At 39.8% G+C, this 27,398-nt stretch overlaps 1 protein-coding gene across 3 annotated transcripts; it reads left to right on the plus strand.

Annotated features, from left to right (window-relative positions):
• Window positions 1-90: 90 nt before the first annotated feature.
• On the plus strand, window positions 91-27,051 carry LOC107222232. Of its 3 annotated transcripts, XM_046730707.1 has the most exons (13): window positions 91-712; window positions 12,996-15,461; window positions 19,975-20,072; window positions 20,460-20,589; window positions 20,781-20,884; window positions 21,065-21,242; window positions 21,914-22,157; window positions 22,814-23,072; window positions 23,201-23,327; window positions 23,533-23,706; window positions 23,786-23,868; window positions 24,307-24,345; window positions 24,690-24,831. In XM_046730707.1, exons 2-12 carry the CDS (start codon window positions 13,527-13,529, stop codon window positions 24,326-24,328), a joined length of 3,354 nt encoding a protein of 1,117 aa, XP_046586663.1. In that variant the 5' UTR covers window positions 91-712; window positions 12,996-13,526; the 3' UTR covers window positions 24,329-24,345; window positions 24,690-24,831. The 3 variants fall into 3 exon arrangements, with proteins under 3 accessions (XP_046586663.1, XP_046586662.1, XP_046586664.1); XM_046730706.1 differs by lacking the exon at window positions 24,307-24,345 and having other exon boundaries at window positions 24,690-27,051; XM_046730708.1 differs by lacking the exons at window positions 23,201-23,327; window positions 23,786-23,868; window positions 24,307-24,345; window positions 24,690-24,831 and having other exon boundaries at window positions 23,533-23,687.
• The last annotated feature ends 347 nt before the right edge of the window (window positions 27,052-27,398 follow it).

A 27,398-nucleotide genomic window follows, 5' to 3' on the forward strand; every position in this document is an offset into this window, starting at 1 on the left:
TTGGTTCGGCGTACGGCTTCGGGGTGGCGCGCGCAGACCTCGTCGTTCCGTCTTGACATTTCGGCCGAGTATGTTTTGACTGCGCAGCCGCCAGCTCAGTCGTTGTCGACATTTCGACAATGTCGGGTGCTATTAGGAGTGTTCAGTGAACGACATTACCACTCGCGGGGTTCGTCGTTCGTTCCTCGATTCCGTCGGTGCTATTATTTACACGGGAATAAATGAAAACACGGCTCTGACGTCGATATCGCGATAACCGGGAATCCCCGAATTCCTATAATTGTGCTCGACGCGATTTGGTGCTCCGAAGAGACAGAAGACAGGAGATTGATTCTTGGAGGGTGGAAAAGAGCGAGATTATCGTCAATGCACGTCTCCGTCGACGTTGTCGCTGGTCTCGCTCCCGTTCTTATTCCCGTGAAACCAGATTGTTCCGAATGTTTTTATATGTCACGGTGCCGGATGCTGCAGGATTATTTATAGCCGTAAACGTATCGGTCTTCGGGTAACGCACGATTTCGCTGCTTAAAAATTAGGCTCCTCGATGAACGATACATCCACCGTCAACGTTATTATTATTCCCCGTACAACGCGTAAGGTGCTCTCGCTGTCTGTGTGGTGCTCGTTTTCGGCAGTGGGTGACCCGAAGTTTATCCAGAGTCCGTGACCGGAGGCGTGAATCTTCCTGTGCACCGATCTGCAACTCGAACTGGTGAGTCTCGCCCTGCCCCGTTCCTTTCATTACAACTTATTTATCGATAGTCTCGGCGCCTGACACGTCGTGGTAAACTAAAATAACTCATCCCCGATATCTCGGAGGGCTGCATCTGCGATCGATATGCTTATACACGCCTATTATAATCGTGGAGAATCGATATAACCACAACTGCAGGTAGCTACTTTAGATGTAAACATGCTATTGGTCATGTTTTCATGCTAAATCCCATTTCCATTCCGTGTCTCTAAACTCTCAATTTATATCTACGCATATTGCAGATTGTCTTCCGTGCCAAGCTGCAAGTTTGAATTTCACACATCATCGAAATGTTCGCGTTAGCTGAAGATGCAATTGCACTACGCAGCGCCTGATACGTATACATCCGAGATTTCGAACCTCGAGCGGGAATGATATCATTATTAATTTCATGCAACATACGATGTTATGTATAATGCGCTTATTATAACTCACATTTTTACATGCTTACGCTCTTGTTACCGCGTGTCTCTACCTTGTCAGCGAATGTCCGTTCCGTGGGCGTTACGAGCTGCGTTCATCCGATTAAGTGATACAGGATTTGGTCAACGGGTATCTTGGATCTTTAACCTGTTACTTTCATCACAGCTGATATGCACGCTTGATACCAACATGGCACAAGATTCGCTCCACTATAGCGGTGACTTTTTTTATTCAGACACACCGGCTGCACTGACTGTATTTTGTAATCCATTTTTCGTAACAGGATTCGGCGCTCAAAGACGAAAATGTCTCCAGTGCATCCCAAGCGGAGTGGCTAATATAATACAAAATCTGCGAATTTGGTCATTTCGATGCAACTGTGTACTGCTCGCAGCTATCTTTGATCGATAAACCAAAACCTTCACGAAACGTGGCCCTTTAATTTGTACGAATGAATTGTTGTGTCTGGTCTGAAGAAAATTGGAGTTTACAAAAAAATGATTTCTCACAACGTGATTGACAATCAGCTTGCACGTTTCGTAGCATTTCTCTGTTCGCGAGCCAACTGCCTATCATACAGGCTTTCCTGATTAATTGAACTTCTTTGTTGTTTCGCGTGCAGCCGGTGTAATAGACCTCCTACGTAAGGAGAGAAATATGCAGCTGACAGTCTGCGATACAATCGTTCTCGATGATTGCGTGCGTTTATGTCCTTCATTGACTGGCTGTGTCTAGGTCCCTTGACAGGTTTGGTCTCCGTGTGATCCCCACCTTAGCTTTTTTCCATGGCAAGGGTCAAATGTTGCGGTATTGTCCCGTTACTAAATCCCGTTTATAATTTGTTAATTTTTCAACCATGTAATTATTTCGGAGATTCCAAGCACATAGCTTGGAACGATTTTCTCGATTGTGAAACGTTCGCATTTTTATCGCTTTAATGTTGCAGGCTGGCATCTTGTTCAACTATAGCGGTAATCATATAATAGGCTTACTCGAATATGAATTAATTTAATCAGATAACATACAAAACAAAAATAAATCAGTCGATTCGGGATCTTAAAGACGTCGAAGTCAGAGATCAAGATTTGCCCATCAATTCGCATCGATTAGAATTATTCGATTCGTTTAGGTCGAACAGGGTGAATGCGTAGGATATCAGTGAGGAATTAACCATGGATACTTTATGTGAGTACTATTCAGTGCTCATTGGGTATCCGAGATAGAATTATTCGTATACCTACTGGAATATACTTACACCTTTATCTACAACTTACGAGCAAAAGCTGGCATCGTCGCTTCTCTCGCTTTGATCCCTTTTTTCATTCGTCTCGTTGTTCGTACAGTCCCCCAAGTATATATGTATTCTTTTTCCTTTAGGTCACTAGCTATTCTAGGATCACCCAGCCACCGGGCGCGTTGGTCATATACTCACGTGCATGTACCTTATGTATGTATGTCATGTATCTATGCAGCGTACAACGTAGACTCCAACGTTCTTGTCGAAGTTTGGCCAAATGTATATGCAGAAATGATGTTTAAAAAATTTTAATTGTTGAATGTTTGAATATCAGGATGTCCAATTGTCTAAACTCGACGAATTTTCGAATTTCTACTGATCACAACGTGACAATTGAAGAAATTCGTTTACAGTGAAACAACGAGAGAAATGAGGGCACGATTTTGAAATTATCACGAACAGGGAAACGGATGTGTGGAGTCCGTTTGTAGATAATACCTTTCTTATCAGGAGCTCTACACGAAGAGATGCGAAGTCTAGAAAAAGTCGCAAGAGTCGAGATCTAGAAATTCATTTATCCTGTGTGAAAAAGTCGAGGAGACGGGCAAATAACCAATGATCATTACTGCTTTGCAGCATCATCTTACATATTTAATGCCAGTATTGTACATGATACTTTTGATCGAGCGTCAATAAATTAAATATCATCAATAACATAGTTAAAATCTCCAAAAACGGTTCTTGTGAGTGTTCAATGAGACACATCACATCGAATAAATGCAAAATCGAAAACAAGTATCAGGATTATAAATTTCAACCTTAGGTATAACCTTCACAAAGTTTTGCTAGTTAATTTGGTAATTACCTATTATTAACACGATTAAATATCATTCTGCAGCTTGATTTAAAATACATTATTTCGAGGATAATTACTTCTCAATAAATAGTGCTGGTTTAATCGTGCTCTGTAACGGAACATCATTAGATTTAACCCCTTGCCAATTTTGAAAAGTGCATCGTAAACCACATTCGAGACTAAATTTAGCCACTTGATTTACGCAGCTTTGCCGGAGTCATAGACTAAAACACAGTTAATTTTCATTGAATTTTCGTTTCATCTTTGGTCAGCTGCTCGCTAACTCTAGACGGAAAGTTCATAAACATTTAAAACCAAACTTTATAGAGTTATTTTATCGGCGTTGTAGTCCGTCGTGGAACTGCACACCGCACCCTTCCAAAAATATGTGCTGCATTCGTGCAGTCTGCAATGGTGTGAAATTTAGATATAGGTATACAAAGTAGCACTTGTTATAAAATTCCAAAAGTGAGACACTGCAAATATTTACGAGATTTTTGTTAGACAGACTTCTCAAGTTGCAGCCTTTGATTTTAACCGTCGAGCCGAATGCGTTTTCCTGTTGCCTTTTCTCTCATGCTCTACCTTTTCGACGAAGTGTGCATGCGGTGGAGGGCTTACAGACTTATACACGAAACGGTTCGAGCAAACCGCGATAATTTTCTTCATGACATTCCCGAGTCATGTAGAATTTTATACCGTATGCTTATTTTACACGTAATTCGAGAGACTGAGAATTTATGTAAATATGCAACAACGTACCACCTGTAATATCGTATTCGACGGCCCTCAATGCAAATCATGCGAGCAGAGAACCGGCCGTGGAATTTGAGGTTCAACGGCCCTCGCGTCTAGGTACGAATCTTCATTACATATTTCACATCGAAACCTGATGGGTATAAGAAAAACCGCATATTTGATGAGCCTTAAAAATTATTATCGATTCCGTGCCGCAGATGCTTCGGATTTGACAAACAACCGTCTTCGCTCGCTCAGACATGATCTGTGCGAAACGCTTTCGCTGTTCGATGTATGTTCGCACTAGGTATTCGGCTGGTAAGGCTGGTTCCTTACGCACGAGCGCACAGCCTAGGCTGAGATGTTTTTGTACCGTCGCGGCGCCCAGAGAAACATCGCGTCGCGACGTCGCAACGCTCACTACTTGCATTGATCCGCTCGGTCACTCTCACTTGCGGTGCGTTCCTTGCGTTTTATTCTTGCCTGCAAGGATTTTCTCACAATTAAATTGCGAAGTTTTATCGTGGCTTTCTGTGCGTACGACCACTTCGTTATCAGTCATCGCATCATCATTTGTCGCCGTTCTTTCGAATATTCATTACGTTCACCACGCAGCGTGGCCATGGCAGCAGAAATTCTGAAAATGTTTGGAGAATTTTAGTTAATTTAGTTATTAAGTAGCAAATGGGATAAGCCCATATGCATTAAATCGATACATCAAAATAACAATCATCGTTATCACAATATGCATATATGAATGTATTTAGTTACATGTTAGTATTTTTGTTGTATTACGTGTTCACAGTTTTTGATGACATGGAAAGTAGAAATGAATTATCACGTCGAACTTTTTAATTCCTTCGTTTGCGTTGGTTACTCAGATTGTGGCAGTTGTTTTGACATTTGAACGTTGTAATAATGTCAAAAATATTTCCGTAAATTGAAATGCATTAAATTGAGTGTTAGAGTCGAGCCTGTGAGTACGTAAAAAAAACAAAATTCAAAACACATTGAACAAAATTTATTTATCGTTAAACTGACGCTAAGAATACGACAAAGTCGTTAATCAGTTATAAAATTAGTGATCTTGACAACCCGGTCGGCCGCGTTACTTTTGCCGTGGGAGCGCGCAGAGCGCAGCAGCATCTGGTGGCCATCCGGCGTAACAGTACCAAATTATGGTTTTAGTATCATATCGATGAAACAACGGACACCAGATATAAGTTGTAATTTGATAAATTGGCAAATTTCTGTAGAATTCACCTCTTGCCGAATATATAAAAATAATTGAGATGCGGAATAATTGACTTTGATTTCAAGCCTAATGTATAAAAAATGATGATGAAAAAACGTGTAATTGGCAGGAGCGAATGTACGAGTTGTAATAACGAGTGTGGCGCACGTACGTGAGACGGGGGCGTGGGAGAGCAGCGCGTGTTCTTAACCTTTCTCAATTGAAATTCGAAATCTTTACGTCGATTTCCCGCGCGTTCGTTTTGTCGAGCGCGAGCGCCGCTCGCCTTGCATTACCAAATATGGCGGCTCGCGTTATTCTTGGATAACCGAACGCACCCGAATACCGCCGGAATCGGCCGAAGAAACGGTAAATCATTTCGACCGGGCGACACTATCTTCTTCTTCCTCTCATTCTGCTCTTTCTCCTTCACCATCTCCTCCACCGCGGTCCTTCACGTATTAGACATATACCTCGACGACTCTCTGTCTATTTGCCCCACTATCCATTTGTCTATCCGAACGACGCCGAATGAGCCAGACGCCTTTCCTCCGTTCTGTCTTCACCGTCCGTTATTTTCTTCTCTCGTACACACGTTGTATTATACATATTATATACTGTATGTATACGTATGTAATGCCAATGGCGAAGCCGGCACCAATCCCCACAATGTATAACAAAGGATCTTATTCCTTCGTTTCTATCCCGTTCTTTATTTTTATCTCCCCCCCCCCCCCCCCCCATCCCTTTCGCCCATTTCTGTATTTACTCACTGTTGTACTCATTTTTATGATCATAATACCTCTCCCGCAAATGTAAGCCGACGAAATTCGGGTCGTAAAAATTCACGAAAATCTCTTAGGTGTACGTATGGATGAAATTCGATTTAATGCATTTTGTTTGAAATTCACGATGAAATATGTGTAATAATAGTAGGTTATACGCATTGACTGTAGAGGAAAAGTTGATAGCTTCCCGTCACGAGTAATCGTGAAAGTAAATTATCAGCTGTATCGTTTTGAATTTTTAACAACTTTCAATATCTGTATTTCAATAAACATTTTTTCAAGCTGTAAAAATAATCTTGATTATTTATTTTCTTTTTTTTTTTTTTATTTCCCACCATGTTCACGATATTGGGTTTCGCAATTTTAGCCAATATGCGTTACGTGTAAATCGAACCGTTCATCTGACGCAGATAAACTCTTTTGAAAAACAAATGGATTTCAATTTAATGATTCAGAATCTTATTTATAATTCAAATCAAAATTTTACAAGAAAAATCACTATTTTACAACTTTATAATAATTTTTAAGTAGTTAATTTTACAAATTACGACTATATTGATGCTCCATTACGCTTTAGCGAACTTCAGACAATCCTAGACTTCTTACTTAACGATTTATCATAAAACTACATAATTGCGTTGACCTCACGAACATCAACATATTTGTACAACAATTACTGCATTTGCACTTATCTGACAACGAGTTGTCTCGACGGGAAGTTGTTCGCTCATCGGAATATCGTCTTATACGGTTAATTATCATGAAACTGAAGCTAGCAGCCAGAGTTAGCAGCAAAACGTGTTAAACTTTTTGGAAATAGAAAAATGTAGTTCAATTTTATTCTCATAATTGTATAAACGTATCGGGGGTTCAAGGTATTTCACAAAATTTTGATTTTCGAACTTCATTGCCTTATGCGAATGAATATTAGACCGTTTGCCTGCCAATTCTGGTTGCTAGCTTTAAATTCCTCAGGCTGATCGTGGTATTATCGCCATTTCTAAATGCCCTCAAAGGCGCAAAAAAATGTCGAAGCATTAATTGAAATATGTGATATGATATTTTTAAGACGCGCGGATGAGCGATGCAGACCGGATGCGGACAGAGGCGTGGCGTGAAAAGATTATTAAACCCTGCATCGTAGCGAACGGGATTCACCGGCTCGTATACATATATACATAGAATATAGGCGGTACTGGGGAACGTCTAATGTCATCTTAACATCAATTACGGCTGTAATTAATTTAGTACCGTACCTAATATAAACTCCGTTGAATTAAGGTCAGAACGTCGCGTCAGTTTAACACCATTCGTGAATTTCGCGTTTATTCTGTAACCGCGATATTTAACATCTTTTGACCCCCTGGACGTTGCATATCACGTGCTTTAACACTAGTGGGTTCATACACCGCATTGGGTACATTGCACTTGTGCACAAACGCGCATTGCATATTAATACGCGTACCAACTTGAATAAAAAAAGGAAGGAAAACAAACAAATTGCTAGAGATTGTGTCTTATCAACGAGAATTTCTCGCAGTTGTGCCGACTAAGGGTGCCTTTAGAAATTATTATTTTATCTTTTCAGATCTTCCTCTCTCCTACGGTGTTTTAGAACTGCCATCTAGTTTCGGAACGCAGCCTATAAATTTGATACTTTTCAAAGGAGTGAAGAAGAGATGTTCAAAGTGTAGTAGAGCAAATAAAGGACATAACTCGTTTACGAGACATTGGTGAAAAATTTATCTGACGCAATTCGACAACCACGTTCTTGTGTGATTGTCATGTATTGTGTACTCAGGTTGCGGTTGCCTTTGCAAGACTCGTCCGCGCACGAATAGACATGGCATAATATAGGTCTTTAAAAGTACAATCGTTATCCAATTCGTCGAACGACGACGACTATACATGTATAACATTTTATAGGCACGCCGTATATGAATGTATACGTCATGTATTTACTACATAGGTATATGTATGCCGCATCTGTGCACCATGGATAACTTGGAATAAGATTTCTCGTAAGAACGATTAATTTCCTGCAGAATATTTGTTTTCACTACGGATAAATTCGGAGTGTATGTACGTATGTGTGTATTTACATTGTTTAGAGTTTCAGACTATAAAATATTTGTATCAAGATTTTTGATGAATATGTCCGAAAACTGTAAGCCGACAATATTAATCTGCAGTTAATTTCGCGATTAACACGACATTCTTATTTTAGGCATAGATATAACGTGCGTAACTTGATACATGCACATATGCCTATGAAATGATTTTAAGGAACCTAGAAACATAGTATAGTGCTATTAAACTTGTCCTTGTCTAAACAAACTTCTCCTTGCATTGGACTGCATTTATTTTTTTATTACTCTGTGTTCTCGCGATTCAAGCAAAGTGCATGTCAGCATGTTGTGAAAAAATTTCAAACGTTATTAAATATTCTTTTCAACATCTCGGTATTAAGTTATCCTTCGACTTGGTTGTGATCTATATTTTAGAAACGACGTAACGATGATTCCATGTACATAGAATTTCCCGATGTCGTGACCGCAGGTCATTTCGAATAATTACATAATACGAGTCATTCGTAATGACGACAAAATACATATTATTACGTAAACTATTTCGATGAAATGTAATTATTTATACTACCTATAATATTTCCCACGGCTTGCATTACCATTTGTGATTACGAAAATTACAGTATAAAGTATACGTTTAACTCTAGCAGAGATTATCTCTAGTATATAAGGATGTACGATTTGTTCAGTGATACGAGATTCTGGGGCATGCGATGGTTCCGCTTTTCTCTTCCTCCTCATCGCCTATTTCCGCATCCCGTTCGCCTGTACAGTGTACGGCTATTATTCCTATTCGCATCTCTTCTCTCCTATCCATTTCACTTTAGATTTCTCTCCTTCATCCGACCGCCTGGTGGTGTCTACCACATCTCTCTCTCTCTCTCTCTCTCTCTCATTGTATACATAGGGCATACCGTGCGGCATGGCATCCCCTGCGTACCTATATTAAGACATTCAGGGGGAAATGAAACGGTCGGAGCTAAATACAGCTTAACTCCCGAACTTCCAACGACAGAAAAGCGAGATGACGATGGTGCTGGCAATCTTCTATGCCTCTGCACCATTTGTACAGGGTGTGTCCCAGATACGTTGGATTCAGTTTGTGTGGAATTTGTGTTCTCAAATATCGTCGTAAGGTGTCGAACCGGCGACTCGTCAAGTTACGAGGCTTTGCTACAAATTTACAGCCGCAGTGGTTAAAAAGCAGATAACTGCAACCGTTCGAACGTCATTGCAAATGATTTTTATAAAATTTTAATTATTATCACTGAGAGAAAAAAAGGCGTTGATCAACTAAATGTGCGGTCACGAGTGGCGAAATGAATATATATATATATATATATATATATTAGGGTGTTTCAAAAAAAGACGAATTTTTTTTTTCTTATGGTGTCCAAAAACTGATAGTATGACTAAAAACAAAAATTTTGGCACCAATATGAGCTCTTAATATCAATAGTAAGGTTTGCCTCTATCCATTTCTTTATTTTTCATTTAAATAACACGGTAAAATTTTTTTTTTATTTTTGAATTTTTATTACTTTTTAACGGTTCGTCGTAACAACAATCTGAAAAAAGAGATTTGTAGGAAATTTCACGCTCTACAAAAAACGTTTGAAGATCAAAGTTCCTCAGATCAACCGTTTCAAAGATATCAGCGATCAAAAATAACACTAATCAAAAATTTCAAATATTTTCCAATAAAACTACAAAAAAATATCATATGCCATATTTATATTATTTTTTACGTAAAATTACTTTAATTCTGTTAACCTGAGCCTGTAAACTTTTTTCTTTGCTAATTAATTCAATACTTAACTCACAAAAAGCACATTCATGATCGGTTGCAGTGTAACAAAATGTTTAGTTGATCTAAATAGTCCAATTAAACATTCTGCTAAACAAACAGATCTTGAACTGACTGCACAATTAAAATATTCATTTCGTTGCTCATAACTGTAAATTTGGTCGATTCAACGACGTTTTTATTTGAGTTTAACTAACCTGCAGCATGATCAAGCTGCTGCTGACCGGTTATAACGATTATGACGATCTTGTGAGACGTGCAAAATCTGACAAACAATCCGTTGTCGTCTGAATCTTTAATGTTGTAAGACATGCAAGAATCGCAAGAATCATCTGAATATATTCATGTCGTAGGTTGATTTCGCGGATCCAACTGTAAACTTGCATGACGAGATAAATATATTACATACACAACGAGGTATATCTTCACGATTATAAACATTATGACTTGTAACGCGAATATTTTTTCCACCTACATCCGTAATTATCTTCCAACTATCCGCATACCGCGATCAATTTCGTACATCTGTGATATTATTATCACGTACAACAGGGGTATATTAGCATTCGCTGTTTGTGTTGGTGTGTTTATTGCTCGTTGGCTAAAATCTGGCCTACGCTTTACTTCCTTTCCATATGCATAATATATGTATATAGCAATTTGTCGAGCGTAGGCCAGCGTAGGCCAACCAAGCCCCCGTATCTATCTCTTTCGCAAACGTTGACAGGTATATATCATAATGCAAGTTTACCCACACATCCGTAATCACGCGGTGAAAAAAGGGCACGGGCAAAAAAAGTAGAAAAAATAAAAAAAGAAAACACAAATTATCTTTTCAATATCCGCAACATTGATACACCCACCGTACATTATTACGCGCAGTTATTCAATTCCTTCCTATTCGCTGCAGTTCAGACCTTCGATTATACGTATACACGATTTCAATGTTCACTGGAATAACGCAGATGATTATTCTACTCTGATACATATTAGCATCGTGCAGAAGTCCGCATGTATCAGACGAACGGTGGCCGGTTTCACTTGCAATAATCGGTGCCGTTGTGCCAGTTGTTTGTCTCGCGTAGCTGCAGGTATGCATAGCTAAGAGGGCGGAGGTTTCACGTTCCGCACGCTTTCGACAGGTATAGGAATTACGCGTGGGCGAAATCAGTGACCAATATCTACGACAGCGACACGTCTATGCGTGAATATTATAGTTCGAGTTGCGATGGTGTTATATATGCTTGGTCGTAATTACAATACACCCGAGTTCCGTACAGGTATGTGACTTGTAACTTCGGTACCTACGTATAATTGTAACGCACAACGCGTGTCGGGATCTGTGAAGTGTCCACCAAAGGGAAACTAGGATAAGGATCGAGTGAAAGACACAGAACGGAAGAGAAGACGACTGCGTGGTTTAAACGCGGCATGGAATATAGAAACGTGCCCGCACGCACGTGCTTCCGATTTAATTAGTCCATCCACGCATCCGCAACGCAAACCGACGTCTATACGCAGCAAGGATTACTCACATTCAATTTTAAACGCATAACATTGCTCCAGGATATGTTGGAAAATTATTTACCACTGTGCTATACGGTGCTACTTATCAATGAAAAGTTCAGTTATTTTTTAGAAAAATCTCTACTCAACGATATCGGTTACGTGTAAATAGCAGGAATTATAATAACAACAGTTCTCTAGCTAAGCATTTTACAAAAACCAACAGACTACTATTCCATTCTTTTAATGTCAAAATCGTATTATCTGACTAATTTTCTCTTTCTATTTAAAACTGATTATCTTGAAATTATTTCTTGAAATTAACTTTTAATATAGCTGCTTTGTTTTTGTACAACCAAGGTTACAACCTAACACATTTCTGTATACGTACAACGTTTCTGTCGTCAACATGTGGGAGCATTCATTCATACAAAAAGTGGTCGGACGTGCATTTTTAACATGAAATAATTATACAACAACGAAATTGATCTAAATTTATTCACAATCGTTATTTTCTAAGTAGGGTTTCTGGGTTAAAAATTTTTTTTTCTTTACGTCAAGGGGATATGGTTTTGATTAAACTCAATTCTTGACTGACTTCAATTATAGCTTTCGATTCGTCGTGTTTCACGAATCCTCAAATATGGGACGAGATAGTTAGTTAGCCTTCACGGAAGAGTGTCGATTATAATAGATACTCTCATACACGCGGTGGGAAAATTAATAGGCTGTTGAAAGTACATATTAATTATATCTAGTGAATTCCACCATCATAATCAGCCATAATTATGCGTCTTCATTGCGTACGTGGATATGCTGATTGCTTTTCTCTATTCGACCAGTAGATCAAGTGCGCGATGAATATATGAGCATTTTTATTCTTTACTCAATTACGATACACATGCGAGTAATTGTTATACGTATACGTTCCCAGTTTTTCTATCTAATTGAAAAATTTTTACGGTCAGATTTCGGTTGACAAGATAAACGCGAAAAGATAAAGCGATTCTTACATCGCTGTATGCACTTTCGTATACTTGACTATAAGATTTCTAAGCCCAACTTGAAACGCTGTCGTTACTTACGTGATCGTAATCACTAATCTTCAAAAGTCTCCAAAGATGCAGCACAGTCACGTGTCGGGAACTTGTGACTTGAAGTTGCCGCATAAATTTCAATACGATTTATAAATACACGTAACTTCACTGTCTCTGCTTCTGTCAATGCACCTCGATGACTGCTTGCGCACAACGAAAACTTCCAAGCGCTTATATGTGCGAGCAAAGTTTTGTGCAATTTGTATAACGAAAATGTTGTACGCGAACGATAAGCTGTCGCGCTTTGACGCAGTTTAGTATGAAACAGACGGCACCGTTACCAGGGAAAAGTTACCGGAATAATTTTATAATTATTGTTTCAGCTGATTTATAGGAAAGAGGATTTATTCAGTCCGTTATACTAGCACGTATAAAAAGGTTACAGTCGTTACGTAATTCTGAAGTCATGTTTGTCGTCGTCACTTTGTCACGTTTATGTACCAATTCTCTTCATTTCTCACGTTGCAGGTGTCGTTCGTTCGTCGAGAATTGAACACCGAAGCTGAGAAAATCCCCAACAGCTGTATTACTTTTCCTGCTGGGATACTGCGGTGCATCTAGAGTCACCTCGTGTTGAAGAAAACAAAAACAGTCTTCAAGTGCGCGTCTTACGTTGGGAAACAGTGAACATGTAGGGGTGCACGATTGACTGGTCTACCAGCTGGTTCGGATAATCGCATAAAAATATAATAACAGTAATAATCGACGGTGTGCAGGTCGGGTGATTTTTTAGTGTGATATCGAGTGATGATAATAGTAATTTGTGTTTCCGAGCAAGGGGATAACCGGAGGAGATTAAACTAGCCGAGGGCTGAAAGTGTCAGCGGTGCAACGATGCCGAGGACGGCATCATCGACGCCCCGCAGGCTGAACACCGAGGAAGACGACGACTGCAGATTGGGAGTCGCATCCCGTGATAACGACAGTATTGCATTCCAGGTATATGCATAGGCACGCGAAGTGTATAGTACTTAACACTGAGGTTTACCGGGTTGTATAATGGCGGCAACAGCCAAACACGATCTGAGACAAAAGTTTCCGACGGATTCAACGGGCGAGGAGGACATAGCGGCGATAGCAAAGCAGATAAGCGACCACGCCGAGGCGATTTACCAGACCTGGAAGAGCCGCGGTCTTGCACCAACCGAGATTCTCAATTGTCACAGCAACGCTACCGCCGCTGATAAGTTCGACTCGGTCCTGACGCCCGGGGTGCAGAATAACCCGAATAAGAATCCCTCAACAGCCGCTGAGCTGCTGGCCCAGGCTCCGACCTTGGACAATAACAAGCTTGAAAAATTGGTCAACAACTTCGTCGTGGAGGACAAGGCGAGGCTGGCTGCCTCACGGCAGAAATCACCGTCTAAGGTGCTGCCCTCCTCGATTCAGTTCGCACTCCAGAAGTTCGAACGCAACAGTTCCACGTCCCAATCATCGCCCGTCAAGATTGCAACCGCAGCGACCACGCCGGCCGTCAAACCTCTTCAGGTTCAGCCGAAGAGCGGCTCCGCGTCGCCGTCCCCGTCGCCCGCACCCTACGCTAACAAACCCGCGGAGATAACGCGGCCGCAGGCATCGCCGAGCACAAAATCAACCCCGGCACATCACAATGAGGTTTTCCTCGAGACCATCGAGACGACATTTCCGGCAGATTTGACGCCCGCTAGGATCGTCGTCCAGCAGAAGAGGCCGTCCAGCGTAGTGTCCTGCAGGGTGCAGGACCGAGCCTTGGGCAACGGATCGACCGGCTCAGCCGCGGCCAACATGTCGGGACTCACCACCTGGCCGTTGAAGAATAAAATTTCGAACGGCGAGGCGAAGAGGGGTGCGAAGACCTCCGCCAAGGTCTTCGAAAGCGGTAATCGGGCCGCGGTCTCCGTCGCGGATGAGAAATCTCCGAAATCACCACCCAGAGAATCGGCGAGCATTATTTCGGACGCTGTTCCAACCCTCGGCGATTCCAACGCGAAGAACTGCCTCGCTGATGAGGTTGCCAGGGAGGAAGAACGGCTGATAAACGCTCTGATGACCGGCGTCATCATCCCCGAGGAACCCCTCGAACCCCGGCCAGTCGAACATCATGCGGTCGCCAAGCAGAAGCCGGCCATCAAGAAGGAGAAGCCGAAGGTCGACCCGATCAAGCCAATCATCCTGGCACACAGCTCGAGTCTCGCAGCATCGGGGATCGGCGTCCCTGTCCAGGCCAACGCTACCCTGGAACCTAAGTCCCTCAGCAAGGACGACCTGTCGACAATGTCGATGGTGGATTACGCGAAGGTTAGGTACAGGGCAGCCCAGCAAAATCCACCGACTCAGAAACGGCTCGAGGAACAGCGGAACGCTGGCAGTTTGAACAACAACGCGGGTCATCCGCTCCACCATCACCACCATCACCACCATCACCATCATCACCATCGTCGCAGTATGAATAACAACAACAATAATGAAAATACGAACAACAACAACAACAACACCATCAGCAGCAAGGACGACATTGACGGTGCGGCGGCGAACCATACGGAACAGCTGGTTTCCACGGCGAGGACCAAGTTCGAACCTGCCGCACAGGGCAAGGATGTTGACGGCGGTAAGGAGAGGGACGTCGAGGATGCGAAGGACAGGGAGTCCAAGGACGAAAAGGACCTCGCGAGTACGTCGCGTTGGGGTCCTAGAGTCGGCACACCATCTAGGCCTCGACTTGAACAACTGGTGCCTCATCCCGAGCTAACCACCCAACAGAGGCAGCACATCAGAGCCGCGGCAACCGGAACCGGAAACAACCCGGTCCGGCCATTTTTAACGAGGGGCTCGGTCGCCGAGAGAGTTCTCATATTCGAAAAATGCCCCAGCGAACTGCTACTGGACAAACGAGGACCCAGACAACCGGCTATTGTCACTTGGCGAACGGGGCACGAGGTCCAGAGCAAAGCGCAGGTACATGTTTGCTCATACGTTTGGTATTATAATACGTACCACCTTGTGATGGTTTGTTTCCACTTCTCTTCTCTTCATCTTTACCTTCGAGATCTCATCTCTCTTTTTCGATCCCTTTGTTTTCTCGCGATAATTGTCACGCCGTCTTTATATACCGATTATATATACATGTATGTATGTATGTATTACGCTGAGTAATGCATGGATGTAGGTCGACTACGCACGGCTACGACGGTGTAGGTTTTATGGACTTGTATAGTAACGTCTCGTCGCACTTTCCACGTCGCCGTGAATTACCACGTGTACGCTCATACACCGCGTAGTATCTTTCTTGCGTATATTAACGTACTAGGTATACTCGTAGTGAAACCTTCTATTGTTTTCAACGCATACCGACAATGACATAGTGATTTACTGGGCTGATATAATGGTTTAGAAGCTTTTCTGTTTACGATGACAATGCAAGAACAATTGCTAATCATACAAAGATTTTGTGACACTTCAAGATTTTGGATAAATTGTTACATCAGATACAAGTGAATTTTGTCTTCTCATACTTCTATGATGGTGTAGATATGTGTACAGCAGGTTTTTAGATTTACCGATGATTTACGTTGTAATTGATGAAAAATCCCTGGATGTGATATTCCTGAAGGAAAAAGAGATCCTGTAGTAAAAATTGCTCCTCTCTACTTAATATGCCTGAGAAAAATGTTTTTTATATTGACACTTATTTTTCGAGCTCATACGAAAATGGAATTATTACAGAGATAAATTTGAATTTAGGTAATCGATTTTAGGATTTCAGACTAACTTATGAGAAGATATCGCGGAGAATGGTTTTGGAACAAAATCATGGTTATTTTACGACGGTTTCAAGCTTTAGGTAAATTAATTAAATTATGCTTGCAGAAAATTTGCGTGTATATCGGTACCAGTATGAGCAGCTACAGGTGTATTATTCAAATATATGGTAATTTTGATCTTGTGTTTAAAAATCATAGAATGTTACTCGATGCGATATAATCTGCGACGCTGTAACGGGATTTTCGGATATGAAAAAAGTGGTTTGTAGATATTATCGATATTGTTGCCACCATAAAATCAATCGCGTGCAACGTATGAGCCAGCCAAATTACCGAAACCTGCATGATATATCTGTACATACGTATGGAAGTTCACACGGCACGTGTTATTGGTGCGAATGAACTTACAAAAGAAGTTACAGTCTGCTATGGATTATCAACTATACGTACACATGATTTATATAAGCTTGTTATAATATATTCGAAAACTTTACGAATCAATTGTCAATTCGGGCAATTGATGCAGAACTTTTGTGCCATTCAAATGAGATTCAATCATATCGTCATTATTGTATGTAGATGACCAGGAAACGTTTGAAAGTTCATTCAACCGTATAAATGTTTCGACTCTTTGTCGGATGCCGTTTTTAAAAAATTGACACACAATTCGGGATAGTTGAATTCATATACACATTTCGTAGTAAATTTGAGATCTTTTTAGCGGCACTTCAATTTTCATGGATTAACTTGACCAACGATCGTTTATTTCAAATAAATTGATTCAAACTTTGACGAGCGCGACATAATTTCCCGTTATCGAATTCCAAAATCGTGTATAACAGTGTTGCAGCTCAAGAGGCGGGTTCACACTATACAAGGTGCAACGATGAAGAAAGCGTCGGGCTTACACGACGTTTCCACATTGGCCGCGTGTACGTTACACGTTATACGTGTATGTATGTACCTACGTACACATCTGACGTGGTTACATCTATGCACATACGCGCATATGTATAGATAGGCGATATTTCTGGATGCACCAAATATAGCCTCGCTCGACAGCCTTCCGTTGCCTTCTTCCAACTCTCTGCCCCGTTAAGCTAACTTGCACCAAGAACAACTATAAAACGCGACTCGTGCAGTTCTTTCTCTGCATGCCTACGTCAAGTTCTCCACGGAGAGCCAAAAGCGAATTTTCTTTGTAAAACGAAAGTTTACACACACTCGATTCATTCGTCACGCGAAGCTCGCAAGTTATTACGGAAAATCGGCTACGCTGACTCCCACGATCAGTAATGATGATGACTGTGTACGTATATTATCGATACACGATATGCGACTGCATCCATGAATAAATAAGATCAGTTTCTTTAACATCTACAGTATCACGGTATCATGCAGCCAGATAATACGCTCCAATTTTACACTGTAATTATACCTTTTTGCTTGTACAAATTACCATATTCGATCCTGGTTTTATCAATTCCACTGCTTTTGAAAGTATTTTTCTCTCAATGGTTACATAAATTTATTTATGGATTCTCGTACACACGTTCAACTACTTTCATTGTTCCGTTATAGAGCAACACCTCCGTTCGCATAAGCAATTTTTCAATCAGATTCAACAAAGTCTAAATAACTAGATATCATCCGGTGCTTGCGCGACGCGTTACTTGTTGATTTTTCTGGCCACCGATACCATTTTGGCAAAGTTGCGACTTGCGATCAAAATTGTTTACTTTGTTTTGGAAGGCTTTTTTGAGAACAATTCGAAGCAAAAACAAATGTCTTTATAAATTGTCAGTTCTGGCTAAATTTATACGTTGATATGTTTATATCGAAGGGGGGATATTAAAATCAATATTAATATTGAACGCGTAATCATAAAATTTGACCTCGATGACAAAGCTTGAGAACTGTGTCTCGGGTCAAAAGTATCGTTAGCGGGTAGCATGTACATGGCAAGCAACGCATGGAGAACAGTTCACAGTGAAAACTCTTCGGAAAGCTGCGGTGAAAAAATAGAACGAGCCGGCGAATCGCGTATCGAACGTTTGTGCGCAAGACATTCTTTAAATGTGAACTTTGGGTATTTATAAGAAAAATTGTTTCCAACCTGCCTATCTTTTACTCGCGAAATCGTCGCCTGTCACTATTATAACTATGCATAATATACTGCAGTCAAATGAACAGAAATGACCTTTCCAAAAAACACTTACCTAACGATATTCGCAACGTGCCATATGTACATGTTCCGCAGTAGAAGATTACTTTTTTAGCATATTTTATGGACGCTAAATTTTATTCTCGAGTAGTTATATACATATAATCGACCATCATTATTATGTTGTTGATGTACCAACTATCGCGAGTTTTAAAATCATTAAAAGCCGAAACTCCAGTTTGCTGTCAGAGCTCGACAATTTTTAATCGATTGAAAAAATCCTGTTACGTATCCGAAGCGCCAACGTGCAAAGTCATCATACAAATTAAACACTTGGCGAATTATCTTTACCTTCAATATAAAGTTACGTTAAATTATTGCGAGGAAGCTACGACGTTGTTTCATTACTGGCAATATAATTTTTGGGTACGATTGAATATATGTATATGCTTGGCATTACAGCCAGGCCACGCACGCGGTCGAGAAACCGTCTTAAATCGGACTCCTCTTCTATACCTACGTGACTGTTTTATCTTTTTCCCACCTATTCGCTTTCCCTTCATCCTTTTTTCCTTCACACGCGTATGCGTGCATCGGCGTGTATCAAGGACCCGCATACGCACCCACCTAGGTGTGCCTCACGCAACGGAATCGTAATAAGCAGCAACCTCGAACAATCGTCCGTGTATAAGGGCGCGGTCAAATTCGCAATGTCAATTGGCAATTGGCAATGTGATTGGCGTATCCGCGCTGTCATGCGCTGCGCTGCTCGTTCAGCCGTGAATGAATTGTACTCGCAACTCGTGCCAGGTCTTGACCCTTGACCGTAATATGTTTACACTACGATATTATACCTATGACATACATACAAGTAACAACGTATCGTCATAATGCCGCGTTATGCCATTACATGCGGTCGCAGGAAGCGGACCGCGATCTCATAACTCAATTCCGATAATCATATTACGGTGGGTGCGGTACACTGCTAATATATATTATACCTATATCCATATATGACGATGCCTAAATACAAAAATTATTCTATAGCTTTTGAGCTTTGTTATCAAAATTACTACAATAGGCTTAGTATGTTGTGTAAGTGGATGATTGATTTATCGCGACAAGATTTGGAATGTATAATTACATCTGGTTAGGTAGCGAGATATTAGGATGATTAGTTGTTTTTTTTTCTTTTTTGCATATCCGATAGGTTGACAGTAGGAAAGAAATTCATGCACGTTTAATAGCGTAAGTTTCATGTGTGTATGTGTGTGTGTGTGTGTTTTTATACAGAACATGTCAAAGTTTGACAAATATTCACTCGTTCAGACAGAAGGAGAAAAAAAGAAAAGGATTCACGAATAAGTTACGAGATTCCTATGATAGACGATTACAAAACTTTGAATAAACATATTCTATCATGGCTCGTAGGCTGCTTTGGTTTCATCTATATATCTACCTACCTGTCTACTTATAATATCTGTGTTCATTATTTTTTATCTTTTGTTTTTCCTTGTTTTTCACGTATTTTGCATAATTACAGACTTACGCAAGGGAAAAGACACAGACGCAGAAGAACCTGCCGCCTCACACAACGCTACAGAGGCACGTTAAGGCAAATCGGAATGTACACATACCAAGGTAATGAGATATTTAATCACGTATAGGTATACGTATATCTAACGTATAAGTTTGCACATACCCGGGGCTTCTCGTTCGTGTCAGTCGACTCATCTTCTTTCCCTACCTGGATACGTGTATCGTATAATAATGACAAGAGGAGGAACGGAAGATTTGATGGAAATCACAATAAATTAGTATGCTACAGCTTGAAAGTCTTGAACTATTCGCGTTATGCGATGTTAAGATTGCACGTTTACGTCTTCACTTTTGTCGCTCGGAGAATTTATTGCGACTTTCTGTCTACGTTACGAACACTATACATCAATATAATTTAAGTACAAAATTTGTCTATTTATTGAGGGTTATTTATCTATCTTTAATCTTGTCACGACTAATTTTGATTAGATTCTACTTTCCTGGTGGAAAACCGATACCGACGTCTCAGCTGGATGCTACGCTAGTTCGAATATCTGCCGCATTTCAGAGTCTTCCTGGACACCGAGCTGCCAAAACTCAGTTCCACATAATCACCAAGGTGCGATATTTTAACGTACACCTTACAGAGTGTACTCTGAAGGAAATCATTCCACAGATTTCGATACAGAAGAAACGTTTTTTCATTCAGAAGTGCATTGATATTATTTTCAATAAAAAAATCGAATATTTGTATCGTATTGTTATAACAGTACAGTATTTGTTATAACAAATATTATCGACTTGCTTCAGGCTTGCGACTGTCCTCTGTATTGGAAAGTGCCGCTCTTCCTTGCGTCTGGGGGTGATAAGAATGCCTACGTCGACCAGAATATGTTCTTAGAATTCTGGAAAGAGTGAGTTGCGAAATGCTAAACCGACAGCTTATAATATGTATATCGACGAGTATAAAAAAGGGTCGACGCAATGTCATTGTAATTAAATAACATCCTGCAGATTCGATGTAATTACCGCACGTAGATAAAAAGTCACAATTATACATTTCTATAAACGGCGATTTTATCCTGATTCCACAGATGGTCGAACTCGTATCACGACGCAGCTAGTAGATTTGTTAGAATGACGACACGCGGACTGAGGGATTCCATTATTCCTGAGGATTTGATACCTCTGGTTCAAGACGTCGTTGAAACGCATCCTGGACTGACGTTCCTCAAGGAAGCCACCGAATTTCATTCTCGATACGTTCACACGGTAATTATGGGCTAACCGGCGTTGATACTTCACTTGCAGGTCAACGTGATTTCTCAGCAATTTTGATTTGAAGCGTAGTAAATTGATTCCAATTTTTTTTATCTATCAATTACTTTCTTGAAATGAGAAGCTCACGTACCATAAGTTCGAAATTTACCGACCGGTTGAACACTCCAAAAGAATTGCAGACCCCAGCGAAGCCGTGCTGGTCGGGACCTCTCTTGCATCGTTAAATGATTCTCTAAAAGACGTATTTAGAACTGAAAGGCATCTTCTGGACGGACAACTATTTTTGTACCACGAGAGACAGTCTTTTGGACGTCTTTTGACTTTACACCACACCCATCGTCTGGGTGAAATGTCTTCGCGCAGGCGAGAAATCGGGTCAGAAATATACCGTTGCCAATCGTATAAAACTGTCGTAGAAGTTACTTCAGCATGTATTGAAAAAAGTATCGTACGAAGTTTCATTTTAGAGAAAACTGAACGGAATGAAATTTGCTGAACTAGGAGTTATTCGGAACATTTTTCGATCGGAAAATGTTGAAAATCGCGACGACCGACAATCTGTACTGTAGTATCAGTTATGTGGACGAATGTATTCACGATTTATTGCGTAAATGTTTCACTGCAATATTTCGAGTATGAAAAATCGATTCTGTTTGTTGCAGGTTGTGGCCAGAATTTTTTATTCCGTAAATCGAAGTTGGAGTGGAAAAATATCTGTCTCTGAGCTGAGACGAAGTAATTTACTGGCAGTGATATCGGTCCTGGAACACGAGGAGGACATTAATCACGTCACAGCGTACTTCAGCTACGAGCATTTTTACGTTATATATTGCAAGTTTTGGGAACTTGATAGAGACCATGACCTCTTTATCGACAAATTGGATCTTACAAGGCACAACGACAATGGTGAGAGTGTGAGCAGGGACGCGATAAGATCTTTCATAAGTGACAGCATATTAGCGAATGAACTGATCATTGTCGCCACGATTATCGATGCAAATTAAAGGTCACCTATTAATTTCCACTTGTATAACTTTAGAAAGAGAAGTATTCCAAGCATGGGTGAAACAGCTTATCGAAAGTCCAAAGAATTTCACATCGAGTGAACCACGTGCGAAAGCTTTTTGCTTCATCGAGTGAAAAAGTTGTCACACAAGATACGCGGACGTGATTAAACGTAATCGATAGTTTTTTGTTCGATTTTTTTCTTTTCCAAATTCAGCTTCACTTCGCTGCGTGACAAAGAGCAGAAAAGTATTGGAGCAATTCTGTGACCACTATTCGCATCGCGCAAAGGAACTACAATTCGAACGGGTCTTTTTTTATAAGTAATAAGTAAAACTTGCGTGATATTATTTCATATGAAGATTTTTCGAAAATCTTCTATTGTGAATTATTATGCTCGACTTTTTTCTTATCCAAACTTGCAAAAATTTTTTTTCTACATCAGCTTACCGGTATCACATAAGGCATGAGTCAAAGGATTTTATATCGTTGTATCGAACTTACGAGTTAATTTATCTTCAACCGCCAATTTCTAATGTCGTTGTCCAATTTTCTAGCTCTGTCAACGAGAATGATTGAACGAATATTCAGCGGTGCCGTAACTCGCGGTGGTGTACGGACTTCTGGATCGCAGCACATTCAACAGTATCATAAGCATAACCATGACCTCCACGATGATGAGAATGATGAGCATCATAATTATCAACAGTCGCAGCAGCAGCCCGGTGAAAACAAGATGAGCTATACGGAATTTGTATGGTTTTTGCTCAGCGAAGAGGACAAGAACCATCCGACTGCGATAGAGTATTGGTTTAGGTAATTCGTTTGTATCCTAATAGAGTAAATTCTTGTCACAAATGCAATACGTAAATGGATCGCCTGTTGATGGAAAAACGGGAGAAAACAGTAACTGGAAACCATAAAAATCTTGACTTGACACACAGGTGTATGGATCTAGACGGGGATGGATATCTCTCAATGTACGAATTAGAATACTTTTACGAAGAGCAGCTTCATCGGATGGAAGCAATCGGCATCGAAACGTTGCCCTTTGAAGATTGTCTCTGCCAGGTACGATGGGTTTAGATTTCGCGTTCTGTTCAAAATGGGTAAATAAATGAAAATTCATTTTTTTTCTGCAGAACCATCGATTGTGAGCGCATATTATTTTGTGACAAAAACAGGCATTTGCAAAAATCCTATATTCCTAAATAAATGTAATTCGGAAAGTGCCCATCTTATGTACTCATGTTTATTTATTCGTTACTTTAATCAGATGCTGGATATGATACATCCTACGATTCCTGGTAAAATATCCCTGAGTGATCTCAAGAGGTGTAAAATGACGTCAATATTTTTCGACACATTCTTCAACCTGGAGAAATATTTGGATCACGAACAAAGGGATCCGTTCGCCTCGACTCGCGATCACGATGCTGACGGCCATGAGGTACGTATCATTTGCTGTAATAAATCGTTTCTTTATTTTTTTACCACTCTATTAATAAAATTCAACTACCCCACAATAGCTGTCCGATTGGGATCGATTCGCAGCCGAGGAGTACGAGCTTTTGGTTGCCGAGGAAAGTGGGAATGACCAAAATGAACAGATGTGAGTATTTGATTCGCTTATCGTTGCAACAATTTTTGTTGGTACCCGCAACTTGTGTTATACATGCATAGGTATAACTGTGATATTACACATACCTATGTGTGTTGTTGATACATTTGATGATTGCAACGTTTGTAATCGTATACCTAGCGGGGTTAACCGTTTATATCCCGTTCCACTGTTATTTGGCGTAAAGAGAAAACCCCTGCTGTACAACTCGGCAGATTATTCAATTTTATTTGATCGCAATACGAATAAATAAACGTTATACAGACAGGTATAATGTACGCGATATTTTGTTTCGAGTGATTTTATCCTGGGGCATGATGGTAGTTTTTTTTGCGAGGATATGATTGGTTAATATGTTGTAAACGGATGTCATGATATCGGATTGGTTTTAACCTTTTATGATGACGATATGCGATGCCTTTGTTCCAGGCTGTGTGATGATGAAATGTAACCATCATCTGCAGCTGAGTAAGTAAACGAAATGTGCATGTTCTTTTGCAAAAGATGCACGTGATCAAACACATAGCAATGCCGCAGTTATACAATCCTATATATTATGTAAAGCGCTAACCGCACGTTGACATTTTATTAGCATTTCTTTTTGGTTTTGTTGTTCCTCGTTTTTCAGCTTCTGTAATACATTACTCAATAATGATGCTTATAAAACATCTCACTCAAAGATTACTTTAATTTATTTAATATTGAATTTATTTTACCAGCAAAATCAACCCATCGCTTGTTCTATATAGACTTATCAGTGAAATGCATACATACTACTTTTGTAACAAATCTGACTTATTCTCCTATTACAGGTTATATGAGTCCTCAAACGAAGATGTGCCATCACCGAATCTTGATACACTTGGCAGAGAAACTGTGGATGCAGACGTCGATTCTCTCGTCTCTGACGTTACCGGGCACCAGGGATTCACCGACGAAATTCAGGCGTCTTTGATCCGTCAAGGTTTGAAAACAATGCCCTATGATAGCGGAGATAGCGATGATTATGTGGACAGTGACGACTAGAATGTTATCCGATAAAATAATTTCATTTTTACCTGAAATCGATTGCGGACGAAATGAGATCGTACCGCACCTATTTTTATGAATACCCCAGTGGTCGAGTACGAATTTCAAGAAGTATAAACTGATTCATTCTGCGGTTTATTGCAGATTGCATGTTCTCTTGATTTTCGTACAGTGAAATGAATGTCCATCACTTTTATCACCGTTAATTATTACGACGGGGATAGGCGATACGTTTATCACTTTACAATATTAATCGAGAAATTAATGAAATATTGCAGAAGAATGTGATTGAATGTTAAAGCATATACATGTCATAGAATTCTAATGTTGAAAAAATTCAAATGCTATGGGATCAGAATTTTATTTTCTTGAATTCGATCTGTTTGCATTTGCCGGTATTATTATAACCCATACTTATTATATTACTCCGAAAGTTGTTAGAAGTGTTGACTTATCAATTTCTACGAAATTAATGTCAGTTGACTTTCAAATCGACTCATCGTCAACCTTGTAGTTGCGTTTACCGCACATAAGTTAACACCATGTACGTGGTTTAATTATCGACTTGGCAAGGTGATGAAAACATAAACAAAATTTTTCGTCATGGTAAACCAGTCGTTGGATATCACGTTCATGTACGAGTGTATATTAACTGATTCGACTTGTATATAATACTAAATAATTATAAGTGTTGAAATTTGCTTGATTATTTCACCAAAATATCGGTATCACCGATGCACGAAACCGTGGAAAGTCCCTCTTATTTAGCATATTAATTTTACAACCGTAGTTTATTTCGTACGTTGATTTTGAATATATTGTTATTATACAAGGAGTTATACAAGGTTATTGACTATTCAGTTAATTTCCAAACGGTGTTTTATGTGTTATTTTCTATTTATCGACAGTTGTCTATTCAGCGGATGAAGAGATTCGTACGATTTAGAAAATTTAGAGTTAAAAATGGTGCCCATTATCATGTAAAATATATTACCACCTCATAGCCCGTCGCTTGAGTCTGCATGACATGGTCAGATATGCAGAGCTTGGATTAAATGCAATACCTGTACATGCATTGTTATTTTCATCGAGCTACCCGATACCAGGCGCACTGCTGAGCACTGCAGGCTACCGAATATAGAATAATGGAGGTATAATATTTAACAAAGTTGTGAATGTATGGAATGTTGGTTTTGTTAGCAATTGTATACTCTTTTTCTAATTTTTTTTCTGGCAGCCCAGAATCTGGACTTATTTGTTATTTTAATAGTTTAATTGATAAAAATTTTTGGCATGAAAGACCATAATTAGTTTAGCGAGTACTGCCAAGACTGCTGGATACCTTGTCTCTATGGTGACTTGTGATGTCACAATGTTCTAGTCCAAAGTGTGAGCTGAAACTTGTAACGCAAGCAACCTCAGATCCCATGCTGCATCATCAAATCTTACCATTATTCGAATATTGAGAATACTCGAAAACGTCTACTGGCCAGTTTGCGTGAATTGCTTCGGCGAGATTTCTTTCCGAGGATAGCATTTATGTAGTATGTATATTTAATATATCCAAAGATATGCAATTTGTTAGCTAATTATTTGTGAGTTTGTTTTCTTCGCTCTCATCATACCCAAGTCCAAATATTTGGCCAAATTCATTTACGATATCGTTCATATAATTCCCATTTTGAAGTTGGTAATATTTTAAATTGTTATATATTTAGTAATTGATTATTATATACATACATATTATACGTAAGCTTATTGCTGTTCAAATAGTGGTTAGTTCGTTTTGCTACAATTACACTTATATCTCGATAGACTAATATTTCGGTGTTCCCGTTGTACTCCAAGAAAGATTTATCACGACGATGATATTAGATTCAAATTGACGGTGAGATCTGAGAACGGCAGCGTGCTACAATATGTATAACTCTCATAATCCGATATTAAACACTTGAGATGCATCGTACATATGAAACGGTATTACTTCGTAAATAGTTCATTTATGTAGGTATATGTATGTATCAACTTATACACGCATCGGTATCATACATGAATATATTCAATGATTTTACAAAGTGGTACAACAAGATATGTATATACGTAGTAGAATGACATTACTCATGAATAAAACTTTTACAAAACAAATGTTTGAAATCGATTTTCCGTTCTGTAATACTGACAAAATGTAAAATAACTAGGTTTCTTATCAAGTACTTATTGATTATTGTTCGGTCCTTGTGCGCAATGGCAATCGATCTTTCACCTTATGTTTGGAATGAAAATATTAATCTGTAATGGAGCTTCCAGTGAAAATTATTAGAAACCGTTTGTACTCATGGCTTTTGTGTCTCATTTTTATGGAAATGAGAAATTAGTCTTTACCTTTTTGCCTAGGGACAAAACTTAGTCGCGGTATAAATCCATAGGGTCTTTCTTTGATTTTCCTTTTCCTCTAAGACGAAGAAAAGACAGATGTCAGAAACTAGTGGCCA

The sequence above is a fragment of the Neodiprion lecontei genome, chromosome 2, assembly GCF_021901455.1.
Source record: "Neodiprion lecontei isolate iyNeoLeco1 chromosome 2, iyNeoLeco1.1, whole genome shotgun sequence".
In the NCBI taxonomy this organism is placed as follows: Eukaryota; Metazoa; Arthropoda; class Insecta; order Hymenoptera; family Diprionidae; genus Neodiprion; species Neodiprion lecontei.